A 19,303-nucleotide genomic window follows, 5' to 3' on the forward strand; every position below is an offset into this window, starting at 1 on the left:
CAGATGATACAAATTGACAGTGAACTCACAATCGTACCTAACATGTTTAATAACCTTTAATCTGAACCATATTTATGCATGGAATATATCGTTGATTTGAATACTTCACACGAAGTCGTATCATATCAACTGAATCCAAATATATTTTTATCAAAACGAATGAAAGCAACTTGCACACAAAAGTCGACACTGTTCGTGTCTATGTAATTATTCCAAGCATCAGCATTTATATCCGTAGTTGTTGTGCAGCTGTTTTTTTCACATATGAAAAATAGGGGTTATACTATTTGACTCCATAATTTGAAACAATGATTATTCTTTCTTCTAATGCATCGGACACTTTGAGCCGTCTTTTTCATGATTAATGTATGAAACACCTGATTTTCGGGGATATGAATATTTACTGTTATCTGTAATTATGTGTAATTGTTATATACATGATATAAATATAGAATGACGACAATGTGTAATTGTCTTATTTAATTCCTTGTTTTACTTAATGTGTCCGTTATTGTATTTCTTCCCATATTAGCTCCAGGATAATTAACTGGTCAGGCTAGACTATATGTAGATATCCTGCCGGATGCAATAACGTATTATTTGTATTTAAAAACTCAGCCAGTTGCTCCTTAGCAGTAGAAATGTTGTTTTTATACATCACACTCACGTACATGCATAAACTGAATTGTCTATGTGAAAGGAGCGTGTTATTTTTTTAAGAAAAGCTGTTAATTAAGTGATGAATAAGGCGCAAATGATAATGTTTTGTGTTGATCGTGATCTTCCTCTGTATCTCTTTTTTTGCTATGAACTGCTATACAACATTCATTAGAATTAACTGATGAAACATATTTTACTTAAAATGTGGTTTCATATTGTGGAAACTGAAATGGTTTGTTCGGGTGATTTGTTGCACAAATGATACAAATAAACATATCTTCTGATTTATATGTGAATAACCGTTGTGTTTTGATTGCCCATCCTATTGTGCGCATGTCGACCTTATTCCATAGCCCGTTTTAGTTCGTGCTTACTATGTATACTTTTTAACAAATAAAATGTGCAACCATCTGATGGTCATTTTTGTGTTCACTTTGTTTTACTGAGATTTAAATATAAAAAACGTATCTTACAAATGAATTTACTGATATTCCAATTACAGATCCGTTATTGTTTGCCTGTAGCATCTACACATTAGAACATTACAATAGCTATTCGACAAACGTGAGCTAACTTTCTTGTCTCAACTTCTAGTTATGTAGTAATAGAAAAAAGGCAAAAACACGTTGAAACTTATTTCAAAACAAAATGTTACAACAAGCTCGCCATACAAAAACCCGGGCTGATGGAGCAAGAAAAGGATCTATACAAGTTCCATCAACATAGCTTAAGTACTTTCCTTCTTTTGATCTTTTCGCATGGCACATATTTTTGTTTTCAATTATATAGGTAACCATAGACACCCCTTTTTAATACGATCTTAAACTTCATATCATCGTCTTTCCACAATGTTCATTTTAGCAACCTAGTTGAAGGTTGTTTAGTTATGGCCCTCTATTTACATACCGAGCTTCATCATCCTACTTTAAGTACTTGTTGAGTTGCCGCAGGACCTTGATTTAGCTTGTTTATTATTTCTGCAACAGTAGCATCGGAAACCTGATTTTTTCGGACAAACAACAACATTCACATTCAACATATGGACCTGTATCCACAAACCAAGTTTAATGCTCAACATAGCTTGAGTGATTTTTTAGTTTTTGAGATGCAGTTTAAACCTTACTAACCACACTTTATGTCCGACGAGAAAAAACGTGAATTGTTCGGGTATAGTCTTCTACCGAGGTATAAATTGACCGTTACTGAATCTATTGTCCCACCCGGGTACACTCTTAGCTGACTAACAAATACAAGAAGAATTGGAACGAGTTGTGTTTAGATTATAACAAAGTCTTAAGATTCGATGTTATACAAGTATTCGCAGCGCATATTTGTCAATAGTGTACACGAAATGTGTAAATTTTGCATCTGTAAAGTATATTTTACTTTGATATTTTTTATGTCAGCACAATATGTACTATAGAAAGTGATAGTAGCAATAGAAGTAGTGAGATTTACAACAGCTCTCTAATAAGCAGTAAATCATGCTAATGCAATAGTAACAGTGTGTCCCTTACTGCATTTCTTCGGATTTCTCGTTTTCAAGATAGATATCATTTTAATTTTTCAAGAAACAATAATATTTATCCACATGCAAAACACAGAAATTACCGGTAAATGCATATAGTGCTCTAGGAGGATGCCCATCTTTTATTGTATTTGTTTGAAATGCTATTAAAATACTGCTCTAACCAAAATAACACAAATAAATTGCGTTTAAAACGAAATGTAAATACCTCTAGGTGCACTAATATACTCTGGGGTAATTGTTACAACTTGAATAGTTCCACACCTCTGATCAAATGAATATTTTGTATGACTCTTAATAACAGATATTCCTTCATGTTCCAGTCAGAGGCCTGCTAATGCCAATCAAACACGCATGTTTGCACGCATTTTCAAAGGGGAAGCTGTGACACTATATTTCGTTCGCGTCATGTCACCGCACAGGCATGATTGATAAAACTGCCAATAAACCATTCTGCTCCAGTAACGGATTTTTTTCCTCTCGCAGACAGACATGGTTCATATTAATCGCTCACAGTTGCCTTCACGTTTGAGCAAGACTCTGTCATTAAAGGAAATCGAAGTTATTGTTTTACGAACATGTTATTGCCTGGAATGGTCTGTTGATAAGGTACTTGATACAAAGTTAATATTGAATGCTTTCAATAGACGACCCATGGGTAGTGGGAGCCTATTACCATTCGCTTAATTAATCGCGCTTCCGCCGGGTTTAATGGGCTTATGGGAACGGTGTGCTGGTAAAGCAGCGGCTACATGCAATCGGAGTGTGCGACTGCATAGGAGCACTGCCAGCTAATGGAATTCAGTGTTCTTGGATGGCCATAGTTCACTATAGTGTGCTTGTTTTATAATGTTCGGTCTGAATAAAGGTCCTGTAAAGAATGCCTGCATAATGGTAGAATATTCAAGGCTGTGTTCTTTATAATATGGAGAAAGTTACAGTGCTAAGCATTACGTTATTTTGTTACTTGCTTGCGTGTGATATATATCTCGAAGGTAAGAATTTTATTGTTAACATAACAAGATGAAAATATAAGTCAGACCTTTGATGTGTTTCAGCTATTTAAACACGCGTGTAATACACGTTTCAAAAATTGGTCATATATATGTACATTTAGGTCATATGTATGTACATTTAGGTAATATGTATGTATATTTGCATTTTAACAATATTTGATCAAGTATAATCAAAATATTTTGAAGCTCATATTTATTTCATATATTTAAATTATGTGTTACAAAGTGGTTTCCAAATTATGAAAAAATGGAATCGTATTTTTAATTGATCAGCAAACGAAATCAATTTTACGTTATCTTCATGACTTTGCATGAGATTATTGGTGTTTATATTCTAATTATTGAGTCATCGATATTCGATCAAGATAAGGAAAAAAATCCGCCTATCGTTTGCTTATTAAATTTTTATTTTATAGACCGTTTCTATGACGAGTGAAATTTTATGAATGAAATTATGCTTTAATGCATTTAACAATAAGGAACAATGACAGTATATCTATATTTGAAGAGAAGCTTCCATTATTAAATGTCATGATGTACATATTTTATTGCACTCGATGGCAACAATCAATCTTCAATTCCGATTATATGTTCATATAAATATTTAATGAATACCCTCTCTAATTATTCTCTCAGTTGTTCATTCAAAATGCACAAAGTCATAAAATGTTGTACTTAACGTATGCTTGTCAATTTTCCTTAAGCAGTATTATAAAGTTAACTCATTTATTCCTAGCTTCTAGAAAAAAAGCCTTGGCAAACAGCGTAGACCCAGATGAGACGCCGCATTATGCGGCGCCTCATCAGGGTCTGCGCTGTTTGCTTAAAGGAATTTGTAAGAAATATTCTAAATATAGAAAAATATATACTAGACATCCCTATTTTGGAAATAAATTGGTCCAATTGAGAAGGATGGGAGAGTCCACTAGGCATAAATGGGTTAAGTTAAGTTTCATTGAGACGGAATTTTGCCGGGTATTAAACATAATCATTGCAACAAATAAAGATCGTATAAGTGGAAAACAAGATGAATTGAAATACTTCGGTCGTAAATTAAATAATTTCAGAACACAAAAAGTCAAAGGCCTCAAACTATAATAGTATAATTAAACTCCCGTATACCCTTCTCAACTATATTTTGTTAATGTCACCAAGATGAAATATATTTTGTAAAAGGTTTCATACAACCGCTTCATGTTATGATAAAGATTATTTTGCATATTATCAATACTTCGTTATGCATTGAAGCCACAATTGTGAAGCAACTTCAAAAAACTTAATTTTCAGGTAAATCGGTCTGATGGAAAAGTAGCGCCAAACTCGACAGAATGCGTACATCGATAATTGCTCTACTGTTCCAACTATTGGAAGGTACATGTTTGTAGTACCATATCATTATATTGATATTTATGCTTGATAGACAAACATTTGCTTTACAAAGAACTTGAAACTGCAGATTCATATTAAATATGCATTTTAAAAAGTTCAATAATTTTGTGTTCGTAATGCCTTTTATATTTTGTGATGTATCTTCTTATTTTTATACAACTTTGATAGTCTCTATTACCTAATCGTGGGGTTTATTGATTTTATCTAATCGTTTAGTGATAAGGGCTATTTTCAAAGAAAAAATATTGCCGCTTAATATTTTTTATATCTTGTCGCTGCTTTGTCATGTACATAATAATCCATTGTCGCTTACTGCATCTTTTTACATACTTTATAAAACTTCGTGCGTTTCAATAGTATTTTCCAAACAAACTAGTACTTGATGACCGCTAAGTTGTATGTCTACTCCATGGGTGATTTTGTTCCAACAAGAATGTGTATTGGCATTAAAGTATCACACTAATCACACGAAGCACACGTCACAAACTTGTATTTAATGCTGATATATTTACATTATAGTGTTTGTATCTCATAACTGGTGTATATGCAATGTGAAAAAAACATTTAGTTTTTCTTCAAACATGTAAATGGTTTCAGCTATTTTATACCCAAATGGACGCCTGTGTATCTGCTACTGGCAAAATTGTTTATAGACGATGTACTCCAGAGGGGGTAGTCACGTGATAGTCAAGATGGCGACGTCCACGGCGAGACATTTATTTTTCGCCGTTGTATACCCTTATTTACTCTTGTTCAGTTTTTAAACTACGCTCACTTTCCAGCCATATCAGTAAACAAGTGATACGCTTTTATTTCGTATTTAAATTTGCTTTATATCTCGACTTAACTCCCCGCAAATTTTCTTAGTGGAGCTCGAGTAAAGTCGAGATATAGAGCGAATATTACTATGAAATAAACGCCAGTTACTTTCTTGCTAATATGGCTGGAAAGTGGGCGGAATTAAAACAAATTGACAAGTAATAAAGGGTATAAAACGCCAAAAAATACCGGCCTCGGCATGGACGTCGCAATCTTGTTAATCACGTGATTACCCCCTCTGTACTCTGTACAAGTCTTAATACGAATGTGTCTTATGTTGTCTTGTCCAGCAATAAATCATGGAGACCATCAACCCCTCCATGGGAGAGCTATGGAAAATGAATTGTAATGATAGGGCATCTATGCTCGTTTTTTGTATCGATCATATTCCTTGGCACTGATTAAAATACGTGAAATAAGCTCAATTATCAATTGAAGACATTTTATTGTTGGCAGAACACCAATGATCGTCATACGCTAAGATGTGATAAAATATGATTATGCGATTGTCTCCAAAAATCAGTATGTAACTGAAAACAAATAAACGTTCGCAGTAATGTGGCATTGTTTATCGATTGACTTGTCTAATAAATCAAAACTAAGAAAATTCATTATATTAATATCTTAAATGTTAAGCTGGTTTTTTTTGTTTCATTATAAGAAAAGAATAGTTTTCAGTTGATTGGCCTCAAACTTGTAAAAACATTAAACAAATATTCCGCTTGATTTGATGCTGAATTTATGCCTTCATTATAAAAAAATGTTCATTCTCACTAAAACTCGGTAAGAAGTTTATAACAACATCAGCGGGTTTGATCCCCAGTCTGAGAGCGTCCTTAAGATCTCTCCCATAGACGCCAAGTACTGGTTCTAGTCCCAGGAAACGGACCAGATAGCGTTTCAAATAAACCTGAGGCTTTCTATGCAATCGAGCTAAAACATATGCTTAAACTAAATGTAACACTGTGCTTGTAACTCATGACTTCTGAAGGCTTCAAACAACAATTTTATAATCATAACCCATTTATGCCTAGTGGATTCTCCCATCCTTCTAAATTGGATCAATTTATTTCCAAAATTAGGGATGTCTAGTATATTTATTTCTATATTTAGAATATTTCTTACGGAAATTCATTTAAGCAAACAGCGCAGACCCTGATGAAACGCCGCATCATGCGGCGTCTCATCTGGATCTACGCTGTTTGCCAAGGCCTTTTTTCTGGACGCTAGTCATAAATGGGTTAAGTCTAATAAGGTTATACGAATTGTCAACAGTATCACACTAATATCATTCAAGGACAATCGACTCATTAGTCGACAATAATAAGCCGTGAGCAATGCGGACATGTTCTGTTACTGTTATGTTTACAAGAAGAAAAGGACAACAATCATATTATAAATCATGTTAAGATATCGTTAAGAATGAGTGCATTGAACAATTTAACAGTATTATTATATTCTCATTTTTAAGAGCCATTATAAATACACTTTTTGTTGAAAAAATAAACATGCTGATGTCATTATTTTATCTAGTTTACATGATATTTTATTGAAAGTATATTTTGCATGGGGGAGTTGTATATGCATGAGTGGTTAGGTACACACAGTACTTTATTAAAATTGAAAAATCACTTCAATTTGCAAACGTTGTTTGTTAAGTTGAGTTTCAAGAAATGTGTTTCACTAAAACCTGAAATACATTCAGTGAATAGTTATCTTTGTTATATTTCACGGTTTTCTTTGGAAAGTATGACACGTTAAAGGAATACTTATTATTTGTTGCCATTGTTATAAAAATGACATAAGTGATTGAAGACATCCGTCAAAAGTTTTCGTTTAATTGAAACTAATCTAAATAGTGGATTGAAACAGTTTTGAGTTTGCCTGTTATGCGTTCAGACAAATTAATAAAAACCTTAGTTAAGATAATGTTTAGGGTGCGCTTACTATGCTTGTGTCACTCAAACACAACGTTCGCATGACTTTCTGTTTCCTTTCGTGCTGCGTTTGTCCATTCTATTGTTGCACATTGCGTAGGCATATCTCAAGCATCACACATAATGTTCCCCGTTAACGGGCAATTACACCAAGTCAAAAGTACATGCTCATATCAGAGCGATCAATCCAGGTACGGTTCGTATATCTAACCAATCCCTAAGAGAACAATTCAATGGTCCTGGCAACACGCTTCCAGCTATGAACGCAATTACAATAAATAGGATGATCAATTTGGACGTTTGAAAACAGGGAGGTCCGTGATAATATTCGATGTTGGTTTACAGTATTGCATACATTATATGCATTTTAAAAGAAAAGATGCGTTTATTTAGCCGAAAAAATAGCGTTGTTGAAGTTAGTACATTCCACTTTTTAAACGATTAAAACATGTACCTCAATACATGGTGTTCTTGTATATCAATTAGCCGGAACATTTTTCAAATATAAAGCTCAGTTTCCCACCAAACAGCACCAATATACCAATTAAAGTGTCTCTAAAGTTCATTAGCGATTCTGAATTGCCCTTTGTCACGGAAAACATATCCTTCGTCTCTTCATAATATTCCCATGACAAAATCTATGAATAGCAGCATCTCTGGCATGGGAAAGTTATGCTTGGAGACAGTTTGACCACTGCACCAACAGCAATTAAGCAGATTCTAACAAGTGTGTTTCAATGTTGATCTCCGTTTTGGCTGCACAAATGACAATATCAATAAAGTATCTAATGTCGGTTTCTATTTCAGTCGCAGAATCTGTTTACTTTGCCCACAAAGCGCCCGTGGTTTGTTTACCCAGCACTGCCAAGGTATGGGATACCATAGGGCAACTGTACGCCTATCCAAACAAAGACGATCATTGCGTGGAGGCATCGGTGCATTTTGACATACTCGACAGTAATGACACAATAGGTGTCAACCGGACGTCAGGGATGTTATTCCTTAAAAAACTACCGTTGCAGATAAAAGACGGTACGTATAGATTGTAAAAAAAAAATGTACAAGTATCCAATATTAACAGGCTATAAGATACATCTCCTTATATAATCTTGTTCATATGAATGGAGTCAAATGCGATTCCGTTGAATTGATTTTATCCCATCATCAGACGTGCATTGTCGAAATAAACCACGGTGGAATAAATTTACCTTTATTTCAGCAGTGCTGAAATATAGCTGTCACGCGCGGCGAAGAATGTTCATATTACTCGGAATTAACTATAAAGTAATCATTTTTAGTAAAATCGAATCAGATTTAACAAAACAAACAATTTGATACCAAGATGTAATATAGTTTTTACACATACTGCAACTCAAAAAGCAAATAAACATTATTTACAAATATTAAGTGCGCGTACTCGTGACGTCATCATTAATACGTCATACGACACAATGCATGTTGTTTCACGCTAAAGATGCAGTTGTTTAGTGTCTTTTTTTCATTATTTCTTAAAAATCGGGGACGTAGAGGTATGATAAACGAAAAACAGGTTGGTTACTGATCTTTTTGTAATGTATTAGGCTCGACACGATTAAAATAATGAAACAATGTTTGCTTAAAATATCTTTGGGATTTTCCGTCTAGTTCGATTTTCCTATTCTATGTTTAAAGAAATAATTTACGACTAAGAAAATTGATGGGATAAATCGAATACTAGGTCGGTGCCGAATAAAGCAAAGTTTATCTTGCTCGGCACGAAAATCTGAACCACTCGCCAAGGCTCGTGGTTCAGATTTTCTAAGCCTCGCAAAATAAACTTTGCTTTATTCGGCACCGACCTAGTATTCTCTATTTATCCCACTTTTACAGCGAATTCGGTTGATTAAAGCCCCGTTGATTAAATATCATCTATAATCAACGGCGGGAAATGACGTCAATATTTCGACGAAATGACGTCATAAATCCAGCGAAATTATCCAGTCAAACTAATTTTGTTTCAACAAAAATGTTTACAAAATAAAAAGTGGGATAAATAGAATAATAGATTAGTGTTGATTATAGATCAGGTTTATCATGCTCGGCACGAAAACGAATAAGCACTCGCCAAGGCTCGTGCTTTTTGTTTTCTAAGCCTCGCATGATAAACCTGATCTATAATCAACACTAACCTATTATTCTCTATATGTATTAATGCTTAAATATATTCTTAAATATAGCATAGTATTGTTTCAGTATATTCTGCCGAAATAAACTCACAGAAAGCCCGTGCTTAAAGTTTAATAGATTTGGCAGTAAAACTATAAATCGTTTAGTAAATAGCATAACCGATGCATCTATATATATTTTAAAACATCCACGACATACGGTAAACTTACCATTTAACATCGTACAGTATCGACGATGAAAGCAAAAACCAACAAATCCAAACTGTCATCACTACTAGTACAAAAAGGCTGGTAACAGATTATTTATCAGCCGGATTATTATCAATACAGCGAACTGTACTGCAATTGCCTAGGCCTCTACGTATCATGAAATGCACACACTTTGAACACCAATGTGCCTTAGTACATCTATATATCTTATTAATTGAACACATATCAGTATTGTACTCAAGCCTTAAGTTAAATCATTCGTAAACTGTATTCATTGTTGCGTTGTTCAATACTTGGATAATAAAGACACTGAATTTTAAAACAAGTACTGTTATTGATTTCTTTTGATCAAAGGGCATTTAGAGTGAATGCTTGTGTCTAATGCCGATTCATCTGACATGATTTCAATATAATCTCAACAGATTGCACAAATACTTGTGTCGGTTGAAAATGTTGTGAAAATGTATGCATGTTTACATGTCCAATCCTCTTATTGTTGTATGCATAGAAACAAAAGAATAATATTGTTTGCAGGCTATGTTGTTACGGGTCAGGCAAGTTGCACAACACTAACAGGTTCCAGAGTGTCAACATCAACATCCGTTACAATGAAATCAAGAGCATACCTTTCCCCTGAAGAGGAAAATTCGTGGAAAGAAGACTTTTGTTTTGCCCATTTACAAGACAACATGTTTAATGTAGAAGAAAACTCCATCGACTTGAATATAGGGCGTTTAAGCCCATGTTTGAAAATGAATGGACTTACAAGAGAGTATTCGCTGCTTTCACGTAAGTATTTTGCACTTTTTACCATGAGTGTTACATCTAACTCCCATTTGTATTTTTATAACAATCAAACAAGTAGTATTCGATCGCCTGATGCCGTGTTTCCTTCAGGAGATTCGCTTAAATAAAAAAAAAAATGTGTTCTATGTAGTACATTACATATCTCTTTATGACATAACACTTATTACAGTACACACATATATTGAGAGAAAAGGAGGTTTCTCTGTGTTATATTAAAAATATCATCATCATTATGACATAACTACGGAAATGCAAAGTCGAAAATCCGTTTATCTGAAAAGGAGCGTACCTTTAATAACAAGCACTGGAAGAGTCCAAATATAATCATATTTAGAGATTTACAAGTTAAGACGGAAAAATACAAAATATTTTAGATTTAAATCATATTTGCATATTATAAAGTAATAACGTGTCATTACATTATGTGTAGTTCAACACCCGCGGTATCTGCGCGGTATATGTTGTATCTATAAATTTATGAGTACATTCACAAAATGTATTTGTATTTCCGTTTGCATTCAACATGGGAAGTGATATCATATTATCTACTTCATTTTGTGTAATTTTTTTGTGTGAAACCCTTATATCGAAATTGTGTCTAGATTGCTACATCGATTTCAACGTCATCTTATGCAAACGGCACGAAATAACCTGAATGTGCTCAGTTGCCTTAAAGCACAACTACATCAACAGTTTGAATTGAACTGTGGTGCTTTTAAATAAATTTAATTTTAAAATTTAAATTTACACCTAAATGAATTAAGAATTGCTCTTCGCCAAGTTTTAGATTCAGAATACAATCGGTGTTAAATACTAAATGTTTGTTTTTACTTTTTCAAGACGGCAATACAAAACGCGTAAATGTTTGTTTTTGTTCGTTGTTGATTTTTTTTAAATTATCTCTTGCTTGAGTGCTGTGTCACAAAAATTGACAACCGGTCTCTGGCGTTCTATAACGTATCTCATACATTTGCTATATTTTCCCAGATTGTTTGGCGTATATTCACCGCGTTTATAATTTACATAATAAATTGCTTGAGAGTTGGATAATAAGCTGCGGCATTAAACGGCTTCCTTACTGAGGCTTTATTGAGAGTGTAGAAACGAACCTGGCTTGTAAACAATTTAATTTATTAGCTCGATGTCGATGGATTCATTTGAAGCAAGCATGCAATATTTATGCCATGTCTGTATCTAACTTCGTTACAATGTATGAAGGGTTGTATGGGTACACAATCTTAATGAAACCAAAATTACCGACAAAGAACATTTCATTTCTTAAAATTATTCGTTAAAAAATGTCGTTCGTCTTAATTTTTTTTCCATAACACATATTTTGTATATAACATTTTATCTACAAACTATTCACATTATTGTGTCTATGCATGATGTGGTGAAACTACAATATTGCTTTGAAAGGGATACGAATTTAAATACTTTAGTCCTTTATACAGCAGTGAACAGATCATTCATTTACTACGACCAGACAAAATCCGTTTTCATTACAACGCATTTATAAAGTGTATTATTCCGTCAAAAATGCGTTTTGTTTGAAACGCATTATAGTTATTTAAAAATTCGCAATCGCCGTTTTGACATTTGATATGATCGCGCTCTTGGACATTCGCCGACAGCCACTTGTTATTTTCAGTGCTTTCTTGAATTGTTCCATTAACTGCCGTTTAACGAGCGCGGCCTACGTTGAAGTACAGTTGTAATCCGTAAAATGTCAATAGAGCCATGTGGTGGGTTTAATACGCTTGACGTTTATTGGTTTATCTTTTCAAACTTAAACACTCGTTCCGTGGGGTCATTCATTATTGATATTGTATAACTTCGCGGCTGTATTGTTCGGGGAAATTAAATTTTGTCTGCGAGCTATGTTTAATGCGATGTGGTATACCTAAGTCGGTTTTTAATTCACAATTTTTGAAGTTTGGTCTTCAATTGACCAGTTTCTGCCACGTCTATTATATGTCCCGGGATCACTTATTTGGTAAATCATTATGTTTGTTCTTGAGGTTTGCGTTCTAAGAACATTAAATAATGTACTATTATTTTTATTAACCCATTTATGCCTAGCGTCTAGAAAAAAAGACTTGGCAAACAGCGTAGTGTGATAATGCATAATGCGGCATCTCATCAGGGTCTGCGCTGTTTGCTTAAAGGAATTTCTGTAAGAAATATTCTAAATATAGAAATGAATATACTAGACATCCCTAATTTTGGAAATAAATTGAGCCAATTTAGAAGGATGGGAGAGTCCACTAGGCATAAATGGGTTAAAGTAATGTTTTGCTTGCTTGACTTATCTCAGATTGTTAAAACCGTCGGCAGCGTTCAATATGTTTTAATGTCATAATGGAAATGAAGATAAACATGCAACACTGTAAATCAACCGAGGATTTGATTTCCACTCTTTGTTTAGACAGCATATATGCTTGGTTTTCACGATGTCGTTTTGAATCATAGTATACGCGGTAACCTGAACGTAATGTATTGTAACCGTTCAAAACATAGTATGCTCTCAACCGTGTAGTGTGATGTATTCATTAACGCTTAGTGTGGGTCAACAACATTTTTTTAACGCTTTCAATTTATAATCAATGTTTTGACGTCGAGAAAGCTCCGATATAAGTTAACTTATTTGACATCTGAAAATCGTAAGCATAATTTCAATAACGTTTGAAACATTATATATCATACTAAACAACTATAATACGTTTTACTCGCTATGAAAAAGCTGTAAATTGCATTACACCTGCCTTTGATATCAATTATATTGCTTTTGTATAAAACATATAAAATATATTAAATGTCAACTTGATATTTTCTTTAATACAACACGTATATCAAGTGTATAATTATTATAATCGCACTTTTTCACAAAAAAATGGCTTTATCAGAAATAATTCAGTTTCGTAAAATATGCAATGAAATAGTCTGTATATTTATACCCCCATTACTAGTAATGGGGGCTATATAGGAGTCACTTTGTCGGACTGTCTGTCTGTCTGTCGGTCTGTCCCGAAAATTTCATCCGATCTTCACCAAACTTGGTCACAAGTTGTATCTAGATGATGTATAGGTCAAGTTTTAATATGGATCATGCCGTGTCAAAAACTAGGTCACGGGGTCACTAAGTGTGTTTTAAACTGAAAGTTTGTCCGGACCATAACTATGTCTTTTATCGTTAGATTTTAAAATAACTTGGTACATTTGTTCACCATCATGGGACGGTGTATCGTGTGAAAGAAGTACGTCAATATCTCAAAGGTCAAGGTCACACTTGGAGTTCAAAGGTCAAATGCATGTCCAGGCCATAACTTTATCATTTATTGTGAGATTTAAAAAATATTTGGCAAATTTGTTCACCATCATTGGACGGTGTGTCGCGCGAAAGAATTTCGTCGATATCTCTAAGGTCAAGGTCACACTCTGAGTTCAAAGAAAGGTCAAATGCATGTCCGGGCCATAACTTAATCATGTATTGTGAGATTTTAAAATCATTTGGCAAATTTGTTCCCCGTCATTGCATGGTATGTCACGCGAAAGAATTACGTCGATATCACCGAGGTCAAGGTCACACTTTGAGTTCAAAGATCAAAAATGGCAATAAATGAGCTTGTCCGGGCAATAACTATGTCATTCATTGCGAGATTTTAAAATCATTTGGCACATTTACTCACCATCATTGGACAGTGTGTCGCGCGAAAGAATTACGTTGATATCTCCAAAAGCAAGGTCACACTTTAAGTTCAAAGGTCAAAAATGGCCATAAATGAGCTTGTCCGGGCCATAACTATGTTGTTTATTGTAAAATTTTAAAATCATTTGGCGCATTTGTTCACCATCATTGGCCGGTGTGTCGCGCGAAAGAGTTACGTTGATATCTCCAAGGTCAAGGTCAAATTGAGTTCAAAGGTCAAAATGGCCATTAATGAGCTTGTCCGGGCCATAACTATGTCATTCATTGTGAGATTTTAAAAGCATTTGGCACATTTGTTCACCATTATTGGATGGTGTGTCGCGCGAAAGAATTACATTAATATCTCCAAGGTCAAGGTCACTCTGTGAGTTCAACAGGGTTGCCACTTGACTTGAAAAGTCAGGGAATTTTAATTTTTTTCAAGGTCAGTGAAAAGTCGGGGAATTTTCAAAAATGGTCAGTGAAAAATGAAATTTCAGAAAAGTCAGTGAAAAGTCAGGGAAAAATAAAATTTTGGTTCGATGCATAAGTTATTTAATGGCTATTGTAGTCTTCAGGTATCATTTGTTTTAGTAGAGTCACCCGTGTCTTTTTTTATTTGAAGTGTTTTCACTATTTTTATGTACATAAAACATTAACATGTGTAAAGCATGTTCAAAAATGTAAATTTATCTATTTTTATGACCCCCACCACTATAGTACATAAATTTAGTTTACAGTCATAGAACAGCGTGTCATGCGAAAGAATTACAGAGTTCAAAGGGTCAAAATGGCCAAACATAATAATGGCATAATAATTCTTAAAAATCACCATTTAGATTCTCTTGTTTTGTGAAGACAGCATGCAAAATAGTCTGTGTCAATGCGGCATGTGGGGGTATACGTCACGTCTGTGACAAAGCTCTAGTTTATTATTGTAAGCAAATACCCGTCGCTATTAACGATTTTCAAGCAATTCATTCCTGAAAAATAAATGACAGTGATGGCCGATGTTATCTGCACGTGTTGTCTCACTTTCTAAAGACGATCATTTATTGCAGCGAGAAATCGGTTTACTGTTGACCCGGCCAGCTCAGAGCTTCGGTTGATAAAACAGCTGGACAGAGAGTTCTTTAGACAGAGAATAACATCGAAAACACCGGGAAACATCACTGGCCAGCAGCCACTGAAAATAGAATGCCAGATAAAGAGAGATAATATCACATATGAGCCGATTTCGCGGACGCTAAAACTACTCATTTTGGACGTTAACGACTGCCCGCCGACATTCGAAAATGATCGGCAGTATGAGGAAGCTGATTTAGACGTGAAATCTGGATTCGTCACGGTACGTGGTTGTGTTGGTCAGCTGTTTTGCCCATTTGAACATTTTCTTTTTAGCGGTAGTAAAGTGGGGCTAAATTGTTTAACAGGAGATGGTGTTGTTGATTTTCTGTAAGACGTTTTCTCCCAGCCTTCTAAATTGGATCAATTTTTTTTTATATTTAGAATATTTCATACGGAAATTCCATTAAGCAAACAGCGCAGACCCTGATGAGACGCCGCATCATGCGGCGTCTCATCTGGGTCTACGCTGTTTGCAAAGGCCTTTTTTCTAGGCGCTTTGGTTAAATGGGTTAAATATTAGATGAATTTGTACAGGCGATGGGTACAATCGACAAGATCATAGCGGACGAGGACATCAACAGTGTCTTGAGAGTAGTCGTACTGCGGGATCCATTGGCAGTCTGCCAGCCGGAACTCCTTGTTGCGGACACCAGTAAATATGGACACACGACGTGCAGATTACGTAAGAGTTGTTTTTTTCAACATGTATGTTATTCACAAAAGAATCCTATCACTAACACTATTTGAACTTATGAGAGACAGGACTTAGATTCAACAAAATAATTAAATGTTAAATAGGTAAAGACAAAAATCAGTGTATATTTCGAGATGAAAAAAGTAAAACAATAACCATTTACCGGGATCGAGCATATACAACTTTTTTATATAAACAACGAAATGAAACTTAAAATTAACATGTTGCATAACAGCATATCGTGCATGTCACTTTTTGGTATGTGAATGAATGAATTCTTTTCGAACGTTCGTATGTTTACAGGATTTAAACGACTTAATATGACCTAATCACACGCTGTGATTTGTTAATGCCGCACAACCGCTCTTATTCAAATGTTTAAGTGCTGTTGATGTTGAACGATTATTTGAGGTTTTATAAGACCGGGTCTTATACCATATGCGTAGCTGCAGACCATAAGTCAAACAGCGCAGACCCTGATGAGACGCCGCATTATGCGGCGTCTCATCTGGGTCTACGCTGTTTGCCAAGGCCTTTTGTCTAGGCGCTATGGTAGCTACTCCGTCCGATACAAAGTCACACACGGTCCCGTGGTATTCTAACCAGAGATGCTAGCCCTTGACAAGGCTGTGCTGGAGCTATCCTGGCCGCATAGAGCAGTAAACCCATGTTGGTATGGCACGGGTCGTTTCAGAAAGTAACACGATTTAACGGTACTACATTTCAGAATTCAGACGTTATACTATACAATGTAATTTCTATATTGCAGGGGTAAAACTTGTAAATTTAACGTCTGTCAACCAGGCAGAGTATCAGTGTCTCATAGGAGTCGTGGACGATGGGTTTTCACCCACACAAAACAGTGACAGCAACAACACCGTAAGTTTGCAACGCCATGAAATAGTGTTGCTTACCAATGCGATGTTGATAAAAACGCAATAAAGTAGTGTTGCTTACCAAGGCAATGTTGAATGCATCTGTGTTTTCATTAAAAATGTATATGCCACGGCATAAAATAACATAATTACTTTATCAAATAAACGCTTTATTTTTTACCGTAACAAAATAAGTCCTGGCTTACGAACATTTTATTTTTCTTTGTTGTTGTTCCGAAAAGCGCCAAGCTCCAAGTTTTAAAATGTACATTTCTTACAGAAGTAGGTTTGAACATTACTCCAATCCATACAAACTGAATAATCAAATCAGTTCCCCCAATTGAGTGATGAGCAGCAAGCAAACGATGATGGACGTATGCTACAGAAATCAAAGAAAAATGTTTCTACATTTGCAGACAATCGTTTTTCTTTCTTTCAGGCTGTACTTGCAATCAACATCCACATGACGGATGAAAAGATACAAACGGCGTTATCTATAACTTCCAATAAACCCATCTATTTCTACAGGAATGCGACGCGATATTCTAGGGTAAGTTCTACAGGAACTCGAATCGATCTACGAGGGTAACTGCGCTTTAAGGTTAGATTGAACGCTAAATTGTCATGTGCGTATAGGTGACCATATATATATATATATATATATATATATATATATATATATATATATATATATATGCAATGTTTATAGTATCAACTTGATTTATACGTGTAATTCCTTCTTACATTCAAGTTGATGCACATGTCGGAAAATCCATCAAAAAACGAGAAATACGGACTTGATAACACGGTGTTCAGCATAACCCCAAAGTTCGGAATCATCTATCTTAATAACGTGGGTAAACTAGCGACTTGTGGAAATACAATCACGTTGTCAGTCGTAACAAGCAGCGGTCTCGTGTCCATTACAGTCAATCTTCTGGGGGAACAAAGAACTGAGACGCTCTGTGGTATATATTTGTTCGTATTACATTTTTTAAACAATCTACCTTTATTTTCAAGTATGATGCCTTTATCAATCAAAAACATAGAGATACCGATACATCTGTTTAACATTTACCTCTATTTTCTAAAGAGTTGTTTCCGTACATAGATCAATATAGCTTGGCTTTAATGAAATTTCCCACGATATTTTGGATAATTTTATATAATTTATGATTAAGTCTCTAAAGAAATGTAATGTGCGTCTTTTACCTTCTGCTAGCATGAAGTCAACCACTCACTCGTAAAACATAAAGCATATCAAGTAACATTAAATGTTTGTTATGTCATTGTTATACTGACTTAATAATTATTACGTAATGTTATTATAAAAAATAATTATTAGCCCATATAGATCTATTTTATATCGAACGTTGTAATCCTTGAATACATGTATGTACATTTTTCTTACAAATATTACTCAACTATATGTTTATTGATGTTTTCCTGTGTAATGTAGACGACGGATGTTCATTTCACAAGAATGCGAAGGAATGCCGAAGCGGATGTGGCGTAGGACTTACATACGGGCAATGTGAAATGCGTGGCGACGAAAACTTCTCTAGCATGTCCTCAAAATACGCTACGTGCACGCACAACACTGCCACTTGCCCGGATATGGTTTGCGATGAACTGGAGAAGGCAGTGCCCGAACTATGCCCTCAGGATTGCACAAGTAGGTTTATATGTTTTATTATTATTCATCTTCACATACGACATCTGTAAAATCATATATTTGCAAATTATATCAATAAATGTACGAATCATTACATCATTGTTTTAATGTATAACTATAAAATACCACGTGTATTATAATACCCGACAACTTTAATATTACGACATTCTTATGTAAATGCGTTATAATTGCATCGTTCTTGGCTATTATTAGGGCACATATTTCCGTAAGACCTATTTGTCTAAAGTTGATAGTTAACTTTCAATGGTTGGGTTAATTAAAACCTGGCTACAAGTACAATCATTTCATTGATAATATGCCACACATTAATGAAAAACACGTTATTTATATGTGCATCTACGTAATATGTAGCATTATGGGTTCCGATATTGGGATATATAAATATTAAAAATAATTTCTTACTTCTGATGTATGTTTATCTTTAATATTCGATAAACGACGTTGATGTTCATTGGATGCCAAAAAAGGTACAGCTTTACAAAAAAGAGTGCATACAAAAGTAGATTTAGAAATAAAATCGCGTTCTGCTTTCGAGCATATTTAGTACTCTCTATCTACTACTTTACTCTTTGCTGGTAATTGATAGCTTTTGTCAACATATGATTAAATAGTGATCGATGTTTGGAAAAGAGACCGTGTGGCTAAGAAATGTTTTAATAAAGATCACGTCATGTTACTTTCTTTACGAAGA

General features: G+C 34.6%; 1 protein-coding gene across 1 annotated transcript in view; it reads left to right on the forward strand.

Moving 5' to 3' along the window:
- Window positions 1-4,481: 4,481 nt before the first annotated feature.
- Window positions 4,482-19,303, forward strand: part of LOC127866162 (proto-oncogene tyrosine-protein kinase receptor Ret-like) — a 30,244-nt gene continuing 15,422 nt past the window's right edge. The window contains exons 1-9 of the mRNA XM_052406576.1: window positions 4,482-4,575; window positions 8,157-8,381; window positions 10,259-10,513; window positions 15,281-15,567; window positions 15,882-16,029; window positions 16,811-16,920; window positions 17,356-17,466; window positions 17,668-17,884; window positions 18,376-18,591. Coding sequence (XP_052262536.1) covers window positions 4,533-4,575; window positions 8,157-8,381; window positions 10,259-10,513; window positions 15,281-15,567; window positions 15,882-16,029; window positions 16,811-16,920; window positions 17,356-17,466; window positions 17,668-17,884; window positions 18,376-18,591 — 1,612 coding nt within the window. The 5' untranslated portion in view covers window positions 4,482-4,532. The remainder of the gene's footprint in view (window positions 4,576-8,156; window positions 8,382-10,258; window positions 10,514-15,280; window positions 15,568-15,881; window positions 16,030-16,810; window positions 16,921-17,355; window positions 17,467-17,667; window positions 17,885-18,375; window positions 18,592-19,303) is intronic.

Source organism: Dreissena polymorpha, chromosome 2, assembly GCF_020536995.1.
Source record: "Dreissena polymorpha isolate Duluth1 chromosome 2, UMN_Dpol_1.0, whole genome shotgun sequence".
Classification (NCBI taxonomy): Eukaryota; Metazoa; Mollusca; class Bivalvia; order Myida; family Dreissenidae; genus Dreissena; species Dreissena polymorpha.